We start from the raw sequence: 11108 nt of genomic DNA, 5'->3' as shown, positions 1-11108 counted from the left end.
TGCTAGTGATGTGAAGTTTTTTGTTTACTGTTCTGTTGTTTGTTTCAGGCGACACACGTCGGTTGGTTTGGTTAATGGACCATTCCTTCGTGTTTTGGGCGGCGCTGAGGGCAGCGGTTTGGCCCGAAGTGCGACAGCTGGGTTTCCTGAGAGATACTGCGATCGTATGTTGGATCGGAAAGCGCGGGATGGTCTGGAGTCAATTTTTGCCGGAGTTTCACCGATTCGTTCGTCTAGATAAGGCACCAGATGTGGTTGTGGTTCATTTGGGAGGGAACGATCTGGGGAGGAGGCCCTGTCGGGAGCTGATAAAAGATGTGAAATTTCACATGTTACGGCTGTGGGTGTTGTTTCCAAAAGTGTTGGTGGTTTGGTCTGACATTGTCCCTAGGAAAGTGTGGCGAGGTGCATGGTCTGTCGAAGGCATAAACAAGGCAAGAATCAAAGTGAATAGGGCGGTTTCGCGCTTTATGTCATGTAATGGAGCAGTGGTGGTGCGTCATGTAAATTTAGAATCGGGAAAGGGCAAATATTGGAGGTCTGATGGTGTTCACTTAAATGTGATTGGTACTGATATGTGGTGTTTGGCCATTCAAGAGGGTATAGAAACAGGCCTGAGAGTGTGGCGGGACATAAATGTTTGAGACGTCAGAACATTTATGTTTAAGGCGGGGGAGGGAGGTCCTCGAAGTTGGTGGAAATGGGGATGGTGGATTGTAGGGGGGGATCTCTATTGGTCCTGGACTCCCCCTGAGTGGATTCTGAGTGGATATGGTCCATCATTCCGTGGAACAGATGATCAGGGGACTTGGTAGTTGGTTGGTTTGGCCGGGCTGGTCACTATCTGCCTCCGAGCTGGTGTTTAGCGGCTGGGGGTAAGACTAAGCCTGGAGGCCAAAGGAAAAGAAAATTTGCACATTGGCAATGCTTAATTTGTGGCTTCGAGGACCACCCCTTCCTAGGTTGGGATATTGTTAATTTTTGTAATTGTTTGTTAATAAAAAGGCTGCTGTGGCCATTTAATCCAAAAATTAGTCTAATGTCATTCTTTGGTGTCTAAAATTAAATCTGTCTTAAGTGGGGAGGGTTGTTTCAGAAGAAGGGATTTCGGGGAATCTGTTAGGCCTCAAAAGGCGATTATGAGTCAAGTGTACCCCATACGTCATGATTTCCATCGATTAGCTGTAATCTTCATGGAAACCTAGCAGTACACGTTCCATGAGTAGTGTTGAGCATTCCGATACCGCAAGTATCGGGTATCGGACGATACTTGCGGGTATCAGAATTCCGATACCGAGATCCGATACTTTTGTGGTATCGGGAATCGGAATCGGAAGTTTCCAGTGTATGGTTCCCAGGGTCTGAAGGAGAGGAAACTCTCCTTCAGGCCCTGGGATCCATATAAATGTGTAAAATAAAGAATTAAAATAAAAAATATTGATATACTCACCTGTCCGGAGGCCCCTGGACTTTACCGCCGTAACCGGGAGCCTTCTTTGCTTAAAATGCGCGCGTTTAATGGTTTCCGTGACGTCACGGCTTCTGATTGGTCGCATGCCGCCCATGTGACCGCGACGCGACCAATCACAACAAGCCGTGACGTAATTTTCAGGTCCTGATGCCTAATTCTAGGCATTCAGGATTTGAAAATTACGTCACGGCTTGTGATTGGTCGCGTCGCCCATGTGACCGCGACGCGACCAATCACAAGCCGTGACGTAATTTTCAGGTCCTGATGCCTAATTCTAGGCATTCAGGACCTGAAAATTACGTCACGCCTGTTGTGATTGGTCGCGTCGCGGTCACATGGGCGGCACGCGACCAATCAGAAGCCGTGACGTCACGGAAACCATTAAACGCGCGCATTTTAAGCAAAGAGAAGGCTCCCGGTTACGGCGGTAAAGTCCAGGCTGCGTCGGAGAGGTGAGTATATCAATATTTTTTATTTTAATTCTTTATTTTACACATTAATATGGTTCCCAGGGCCTGAAGGAGAGTTTCCTCTCCTTCAGACCCTGGGAACCATCAGGGATACCGTCCGATACTTGAGTCCCATTGACTTGTATTGGTATCGGGTATCGGTATCGGATTAGATCCGATACTTTGCCAGTATCGGCCGATACTTTCCGATACCGATACTTTCAAGTATCGGACGGTATCGCTCAACACTATCCATGAGCCTACAGCTCCTCCACAAGGGAAATTAGGTATTACACAGTGCCCATTCAAATCAATGGTTGGTATTTAAAATGGCAGAAGACAACGATGTATTAATTCTTTCGGAAAGAGGTCTTCCACAAAGAGAAACACTAATTATAACTGCTCTCCATTTTGGCCAAGACCTAAAAATCTGAAACTGAAAACCACCTTCTACTAATTGTCTGGACATTGGTCCTCCAGAGAGAAGCACTTTTTGTAAATGCTCTCAACTCTGGTCAAGAGTGAACAATCTGAAATAGAAGACCATTCACTCTGTAATTGTTTTCTTTTTGGTTCCATGGGGTATATTACTATGAGGTTTTTTTTTAATTAGGACCCCTACTCCCTTCTTTAAATAAGTAGCATTTTTTCATTTTAGCTATTTTATATTTTATTAGTACAGACTGAAAATTAAAACATTTTTTGTGATAGAACTTTTTTCATATTTTTTCAGTGAAAAACTTATCATGTAATTTACGCTTTTCTCTTTGTTGAAGAAGAAACGTCATTAAAATTATTTCACATCCTGACACTGTCAACTCAAAAATGTCCAATAACCAAAATCTTCATCATCTCCGAAAGCACTGGTATTACCGCTGTCCTCATAGTTTTCGTCATTATCATCATCATCCTCATCAGGGCAAGACTCCAGGTCAGTTTCTATTATTAAAAAAAAATTGAATAAATAAAGTACAAAAATTTGAAAAAAATAAAGTATATTTATCTATACATCCCCCTAAAAGAAGAGTTTGATGTTTGTTTCCTTCCTGTTCCTTATTCAGATGATAGAGTAGAGAAAAGGACGAATGATACACACTTCTCTAATGCACATTTCTTATACCCACATAAAAAAGAGGAATTTTTTTCTGCTTGAATTTTTCATGTTTTTGATATTGTTAGATTGACTTTTTTAATGACACAATTAGTTTTATGTCCTCACAAAATCATTTTTTTATTTCATTGATTTTTTTTTGTGATACCCACAGAAACTTTTTTTTGTTTCGTTGAATTTCTAAATTTTTGATATTTTTAGATTTATGTTTCTTTTTTTTCAAGACACAATTAAAATTATACCCACACAAAAACAACACAAAACCGAGATTTGTTTTTCTTTGATTTCATTTTTTATGTTCTTGATTTTCTTTTCAGGTCTACTATTATTTTTTTTATTATTTTAGTTTACATTTTATTATTTATCTTTATCTACTTACTTATTTGTATCTTTAAGACTTCGCTTTCCAAATGAAGACTTGAAAATTTGATTTCACAGGTATATTTTCCGGAATCTTCCAGTTGAGCCAAACTAATATGGTACTGATTGGACTGGCTAAAATTCCTTACTTGTCTTCCATTTTTTTTAAAAGAGTACAACCAAACCTCAATCTCCTCAAGGCTCTCCAATGATTCCTTAAAGGCGTCCTCAAAGGTCAAAGATATTGGAACAGAACACGAGAATACCAGGTCGTCCTCCTCTTTGGGCGCGATCGGGGTCACTTCTAAAGTTGGTAATCTAATGTCTGCAACATTAAAAAAACCACAAGAATAAAATATTTGGATCTGAAGAGACCTGGTATCAGCATTGATTATCTTCCACTACTGGAAATTAATAACTTTTTAATTGGCTCAATGAAGTGAGAAGAATTAAAAACCTGATACCTCCTGGACCAGCACCAGTTTTCCATGCTCAGTGTTGCATCGATTGCCGATGTGCTGGGATCATGAGCGCTACAGCCAATCACCAGCCATAGATCGGCTAATGAGGCTGCTACCTCTGGATCCCTAATGACTAAACTCCTGGTAGATGGGGTCCAGAGGTAGCAAAGTAGATGCCCTTTCCAGCGTAATGTTAGCCAGAAGGACAGGAGATAAGACCAACCATGGTAAGCTGTGCTGCACAGCATGGTTTATCTATACCAGGGGTCTCAAACTGGTGCAATACAAGGAAACCCTGAAAACATGACCTGTTTGTGGCCCTCGAGGAATGCAGTTTGAGACCTCTGATCTACACGGTACTGTATGTCCTGCACAATTTACACAGCCATGGTGGTCACATAAGGGACAGTCAATAGTCCTGATGCTATTGTATTTTGGGAAGAAAAATAAAAACAAGACAAAAAACTAGTAGTCACTGGCCAGCTTACCTTCAGGTAACAATATTTCAGTCAAGGCAGGCTTCCCTAATAAATGGGAAATTGGAAATATTAAGTCAAAATCATGAAGCAAAATGAAATAAGAAGGTACCACATCTATCTAACCATGCCTCTATCAGTCTAGTTGTTCCTGCATTGCAGCTTAGATTCATTAAAGAGAATGGCACGAAGCTGTAATACCAGCCACCACCTGTGGACAAATGGGGCACTGTTTCTTGAAGTAAGCATTCTTAATTTTATAAACAGAGGAAAGCTCCACTTACACAGTGCCATGATGAGGACCAGGCGGCACACGTAGCTCACCATCGATAGAGACAACGTCCTGCCTGTCATAAGCTCAGATCTGGCGCTCACTTCTTGTTTCCTGACTACATTTATGGTAAGTGATGGATTTTGCATACTCAACATTTTCAAATCAAAGAGGAAGCAGCAGTTCTTTGCACACTGAGACATGGTGCTGACAACTTTATCTCTCACAGTTTATTTCTGTTTCTCATCACCAGGGGGCCAGCTGACAAACTCTCTTCAAAATAATAATTCCATTAATTAGTCTTGTCAACATCATGATACTTAAAGGGAATCTGTCAGCAGGATTTCTCCCCCTAAACTATTTTATGCACATGTAGCTCTTTCAAAGACAAATCCAGCAATACCTTTACATGGATGGTCCATTCCTGTTACTAAGAAATCAGCATTTTAATTAATATGCAAATGAGGCAGAGGAGCTATGGTAGATCTGAAGCCTGTGTCAGTCTAGCTCTATCCCTCCTGCTTGACTAACAGCTCCTTTGTCAGCAGTAACAAAGCACTGAGGGTGTGAGTCATACAGGAGGGGCGGCATTTGCATATAAATTAAAACTCTCTTTTATCAGTAATGGAGGAATGGACTGGCCATGGCCCATAAAGCAAAAAATGTATATAAATAGTATGGTGGGAGAAAATCTGCTGACAGATTCCCTTTAAAACGTACTCACCTTTAAGATAAAAAAGATTACCAGAAATTGCTGTTAATCAGATTGTTCATTTGTTCATTATTTCATCCTGCTAGGTGAATTCCAGTATGACTGACGCTGCAGCCTCCATTGTGGCTGTCACCTTCGTTTGCAGTGTTGGAGGGGAACGTCTGTGGTTTCCTTTTTAGGGGGGAGCATAGGCAAATCATGAAGGATCTCAGTGATTAACTGACCCTGGCTATGTTCAGTGGTGATCCATCTGTCATATACACTGATACATTCATCAGACATCATCACACAGGAAGCCAGCATCTGTCTCATCGTGAACAGTGACATTACTTTTTGTGCTCATGTGGACGGGACCAGGCTCATCATGAGAGCTCAGATCATCATCCTCATCATCCGTGAGTAGTCATCATTGTCTGATCCTTCTGTGCCCACATTCCAGATTTGTTGATTATGGCATTTATACAGATAGATAGATAATAGATAGATAGATGATAGATAATAGATAGATAATAGATAGATGATAGATAGATAGATAGATAGATAGATAGATAGATAGATAATACATAGATAATAGAGAGATGGATAGATAGATAGATAATACATAGATGATAGAGAGATGGATAGATAGATAATACATAGATGATAGAGAGATGGATAGATAGATAGATAATACATAGATGATAGATAGATAGATAGATAGATGATAGATAGATAACAGATAGATAGATAGATAGATAGATAGATAATACATAGATGATAGAAAGATGGATAGATAGATAATACATAGATGATAGATAGATAGATAGATAGATAGATAGATAGATAGATAGATAGATAGATAGATAGATAGATAGATGTTTGGACATAACCTTAAGGCTATGTGCACACGTTGCAGAATTGGCATGCGAATTCCCACTAAACACTAGCGTTTTACAAGCGATCTGTAGCATCGCTTGGAAAACTGATTGTCAGGTTGGTTACACTTGTCAAACATAGTGTTTGACAAGTGTGACCAACTTTTTACTATTGATGCTGCCTAGATAGCTAGATGATAGAACGATAGATAATAGATAGATAGATAAATAGATAGATAGATAAAGATACTGTAGATAGATAATAGATGATAGATAGATATGAGATAGATAGATAATATATAATAAATAATAGATAGATATATAGATAAAAGATAGATAATAGACAAATAGAAAATAAATAAATAGATAATAGGATAGATATGATATAAATAATAAATAGACAGACATTAGATATGAGATAGAAAGACAGACACAGTAATTATCCTTCCATGAGCTATCAGTCTTTTTCTGCTATTCTGTACATTTCACTTGCAAGAACAGCAGTTAGTGCTTCAGAGCTGTTCTTCATTTAAGGAGCAGTCATTTTGGAATCTCGGCCCTCAATTCTCACTGTTGACCTCTTATTTTTCTATCTGTTACAGCTGCTGCAACAAAACTTTGTGGTAAGTAAAAAAATGTAAACTGTCAAATGTCAGTGCTCTGGTGATGTCATCAGTCTGGAAAATTCTCTGTGACGTCATCAGTCTGGAAATATTCCATGTGTTTGTCATCTGTCTGCAAATATTGTATGCTATGTCATCAGTCTGGACATATTTTGTGATGTCATCAGCGTGGAAAATGTCTCTGTTCTATTATCAGTCTGACAATACTTTATTTGATGTCATCTGTATGGAAATATTTTATGTGATGTTATCAGTGTGGAATATTTCTCTGTGATAATATTAGTTTGGGTATATTCTATGTGATGTCACTTTTCATGTGATTTTCAGAATTATTTAGACAATTAAGGACTCCGTGGTTGCTAATAGAGGACAGGCAGGACTTGGGAGTCCCCTTCTGGTTTGCTTCTTTAGAGCCCAAAAATGACAACATTTTTTAACGCTGATTTTACCAATATTAGAGAAGTCACATTTTCAGCACTCACTAGATTTGCAATTTGTGAGATGCCTACAGATACTGATCACACACCTGCAGAAAGTGTTGCTTGCAGATTTTTTGAGAACTGGCAAAGTTTTTCAGCTTATTTGCATCTTGATGAAACTTTTGCAATGAACCGGACAAAGCTGTCACAGGTCACGACTTGCTGCACATAAGACTTCCCTGCCCACACATACTATATGTCTATATATTCACATGTGAGAATATCCTTAGGCAGTCAGCCATCACTCGCAGGCGGACAAGGGATGTTCATGAAAAAAATTATTTTTTTTCACATTTTTTAAACAATTCTAATTTTGATTTTTTTTTTTAAACAGTTGCAAATGTTATAAAGTAAACTTAAAAAGTATTTACTTATTCCCTCCGATGATCCAGCACTGACTCCCCGGTAGACCTCCCAGTCTTTTTTTTTAAAGTAGTTGGCATGTGAGTGGTCGCAATAATCACATGTCATACTAGGGGCATCTGATGATGGGAGCCATGATGGCAAGACTACGGCATGTCACCTTGGTCTGAAGACCAAGAGGACATCTATGGAGTCAACACAAAATGTGTATTTTTCTTGTTACTTTATACTTTGTGTAGCTGTCTTTAAAATTTTTTGAAAAGTTGGGTAACCTCTTCAATAAAGGATTCATAGACTTATTTTTTCAAAAATCCTGATTTTTTGAAAACGTGAAACTATCAGATTCTATTGCAGTGAGATTTAACCAGAAGATCTTGCTGGTTACAGACAAAAACAAAATGTTCAATGGTTGAGGAATGCTGCCATAATGTGTTTATGTCATCTTCTTATACGGCTTGTTTTTGGTTTTAGGAGCTGAAGTAAAACCAGTGGTGGCCTTCATGCCCAACTGGAGAATAATACTTCTGTATGAATCAGTGACCTTATCCTGTAACTTGGGATCTAAGGCTCAGGAGAACCCAAGATACTACTGGACCAAAGATAGTAAACTATTATCCTACCATCAACAGACTTTCCAGATAGAATCGTCATTGGAAGAGGATACAGGCACTTATCGGTGTTGGACCAATAGGGGCTTCAAAAGTGATCCTGTCAGACTAGATGTGGTTAACAGTATGTTCATCTGTAATCTTTCCAACTCATGTTGACTTTATCTGAAGAACACTTTCCCAAGTTCTAAGCTCCGTTATATTTTTCATTTCCTTCTTATTTTAGGTCATCTCATCTTGCAGATTCCCCCGGTCATCTATATCGGAGAACCCCTGACTCTGAGGTGTCACACTTTCTCAACTCACAAAAAAACCAACACGACCTTCTTCAAAAATAAAACTGCCATTCACTTCTCAGTCAACGACAACGAGTTACGATTTACGAGTGTTGGATTGAATGTGGCTGGGATCTACCACTGTTCCCAACAAATATTCATTGAAAAGAAGTATAAGATGTTCAACGCTACCATGATTGTGTCTGTCCAAGGTAACGCATGTGAAATGTTATGATTCTGAAGAATGTTTTTGAATATTTTCTGTTTCAGCGAGTATGCGTGATAAAAAGTCTTCATATATCTCCAGTACTGAGAACCTCCAGGAAACAATATATACAGTTTACCTCCTTGTGGACTTGGCCAAAAATCAACATGATAAATAGAAATATATATGTAGCAAATTTTGCTATTTTAAAGAAAAGCCTCAGCATCAGTTGAAAGATATTCAGGGCGGGGTCGAGTGATCATTAGGTTTCCATAAATATTATAGACTGGTTCCTTAAAAGGGGATGTCCACTACTTCACGGTAATAGATTTAAACTATCAGCCTCCTTCTGGTTTGGAAAAATACTTCATGCTAAGAGGTTTCAACTATCAACCTCCATTCTGGTTTTGGGAACTCAAATCTCAGACCTGTACATGACACAGGAGATAATCGACTATCCATGATGGGGGCTGACTGATTGCTCATTTCAGTAACTAAGCGATGCTTTGCCTTAGACAGAGTAGAGGGCTGGCTTATTTATTGAAATGAGTAGTCAGCCATCCCCCTTCATGGATAACTAGTGATGTGCCAACACCGGATATGATCTACTGTGTTAAGCACCGGACTGGAAATTGCCTCACATTGGCCAAGATGAAAAAATGAAGATCAAGGCAACTTTAAAATAAAACTATAATAGTAAGTCCTTTAGAATCTCATTATAAAAACATAATTATTGATTTTCTATATTATTATTAATAAAATTAATACTTGGGAAGTGGACAATGCCTTGAAAGCCTGACTATTTTTCCTCCTAGAGCAACCTCACACATCACTTGGAGGAAAGTCATCAACATCTCCTTGGGTTCTGGTTGTTGCACTCCTTCTCCTGCTCTTTGCTGCTCTCCTGATCTTTATGTGTAGATACAAGCTTCATTTTACAAGATGTCGCCAACTGAATACCATCACAGGTCGGTCCATGTCAATCTTTTAGGAATGATCTAAGTGAATTCTTCCACTTAACCGTTTTATGAAAATTGAATGTTTATTTTTGAATTATCTCTCCTTGAAGTCCTTTGTTGATGGGTCTAGGGTGGTGTCTTCCTGTTTATAACACTGCATCCAATCACTGACCTTAATGGTCTTTGCCATCTACATCAGCATAATGTTTGATTGGCTGCAGCAGTCATGTGTTGTAAGTAGGAAGTCACCGCTACAGAACTCCCGGATGCAACAGAGAGGTGACTCTTGACTGGCAGCAGCTTCAATGGGTAGGTGATTCTAATATTTAATATTTTCGAGTCTCCCCTACCCATTTTTTTAATTGTTAATCTTTTTAATGAGACCACCAAATATCCCATTTTATTAAATAATCCCAGATGTTGTGAGACATTACTCCAGACCCTGCCCTCAGCTTATCATGAAACAATAGTCTCCTGTGTATACAGCGTATTTGCATACATAGGAATAATGCACATTGTACTGTTAAGAAATCCTGAAATATTTTTAGTTCAGTTCCTCTTTAGTTCCTCTCTGTATATCTCTTATTCTTTTGCATGTTTGTCGCACTTAAATGTTTCAGATCATCAAACAAATGTAAATATTAGACAAAGATAACACAAGTAAACACAAAATGTAGTTTATAAATTAAGGTATTTATTATTAAGGGAAAAAGAAATCTAAACCTACAGGGCCCTGTGTAAAAGTGATTGGCCCCTAAACCTAATAACTGGATGGGCCACCCTTAGCAGCAACAAGCGCAATCAAGCATTTGTGATAACATGGTAAATGAGTTTTTTACAATGCTCTGGAGGAATTTTGGCCCACTTATCTTTGCAGAATTGTTGTAATTCAGCCACATTGGAGGGTTTCCGAGCATTAACCGCCTTTTTAAGGTCATGCCACAGTATCTCAATCAGATTTAAGGTCAGGACTTTGACTAGGCCACTCCAAAGTCTTAATTTTGTTTTTTAAGCCATTCAAAGGTGGACTTGCTGGTGTGTTTTGGATCACTGTCCTGCTGCATAACACTAGTGCGCTTCAGCTTGAGGTCAATAACAGATGGCCATTCTCCTTCAGGATTTATTGTTAGACAGCAGAATTCACGGTTCCATTTACCACAGCAAGTTTTCCAGGTCCTGAAGCAGCAAAACAACCCCAGACCATTACACCACCAAATTTTACTGCTGGCATGATGTTCCTTTTCTAAAATGCTCTGTTACTTCTACGCCAGATGTATTGGGATATACACCTTCCAAAAAGCTCAACTTTTGTCTTGTCAGTCCACAGAGTATTCTCCCAAAGAGTCTTGGGGATCATCAAGATTTTTTTTTCTAAAAACTGAGACAAGCGTTTATATTCTTATTGCTCAGCAGTGGTTTTCATCTTGGAAC

At 39.0% G+C, this 11108-nt stretch overlaps 2 protein-coding genes across 2 annotated transcripts in view; one reads left to right on the top strand and one right to left on the bottom strand.

Moving 5' to 3' along the window:
- Positions 1-2554: 2554 nt before the first annotated feature.
- On the bottom strand, positions 2555-4691 carry LOC143770408 (uncharacterized). The gene is made up of 4 exons (XM_077260022.1): positions 4613-4691; positions 4341-4376; positions 3411-3716; positions 2555-2859 (listed from the first exon to the last, which is right to left on the bottom strand). The coding sequence occupies exons 1-4, from the start codon at positions 4680-4682 to the stop codon at positions 2735-2737; spliced, it is 537 nt and encodes a 178-aa protein (XP_077116137.1). The 5' UTR covers positions 4683-4691; the 3' UTR covers positions 2555-2734.
- A 640-nt stretch (positions 4692-5331) lies between these two features.
- Positions 5332-11108, top strand: part of LOC143770399 (low affinity immunoglobulin gamma Fc region receptor III-A-like) — a 23299-nt gene continuing 17522 nt past the window's right edge. Inside the window, exons 1-5 of the mRNA XM_077260011.1 lie at positions 5332-5706; positions 6768-6788; positions 8102-8362; positions 8465-8725; positions 9534-9686. Coding sequence (XP_077116126.1) covers positions 5676-5706; positions 6768-6788; positions 8102-8362; positions 8465-8725; positions 9534-9686 — 727 coding nt within the window. The 5' untranslated portion in view covers positions 5332-5675. The remainder of the gene's footprint in view (positions 5707-6767; positions 6789-8101; positions 8363-8464; positions 8726-9533; positions 9687-11108) is intronic.

The sequence above is a fragment of the Ranitomeya variabilis genome, chromosome 1 (genome assembly GCF_051348905.1).
Source record: "Ranitomeya variabilis isolate aRanVar5 chromosome 1, aRanVar5.hap1, whole genome shotgun sequence".
NCBI classification, from domain to species: domain Eukaryota; kingdom Metazoa; phylum Chordata; class Amphibia; order Anura; family Dendrobatidae; genus Ranitomeya; species Ranitomeya variabilis.
This window is presented reverse-complemented; position numbering and strand designations above follow the sequence as displayed.

Excerpts from the sequence above, each read along its gene's own strand:
- LOC143770408 (XM_077260022.1), bottom strand. The coding sequence starts at position 4,682 with ATGACAGGCAGGACGTTGTCTCTATCGATGGTGAGCTACGTGTGCCGC. Across the intron at positions 3,717-4,340 it reads TGAAATATTGTTACCTGAAG|ACATTAGATTACCAACTTTA; the intron begins GTAAGCTGGCCA and ends TTAATGTTGCAG. Across the intron at positions 2,860-3,410 it reads AGTCTTAAAGATACAAATAA|AAACTGACCTGGAGTCTTGC; the intron begins GTAAGTAGATAA and ends TTTTAATAATAG.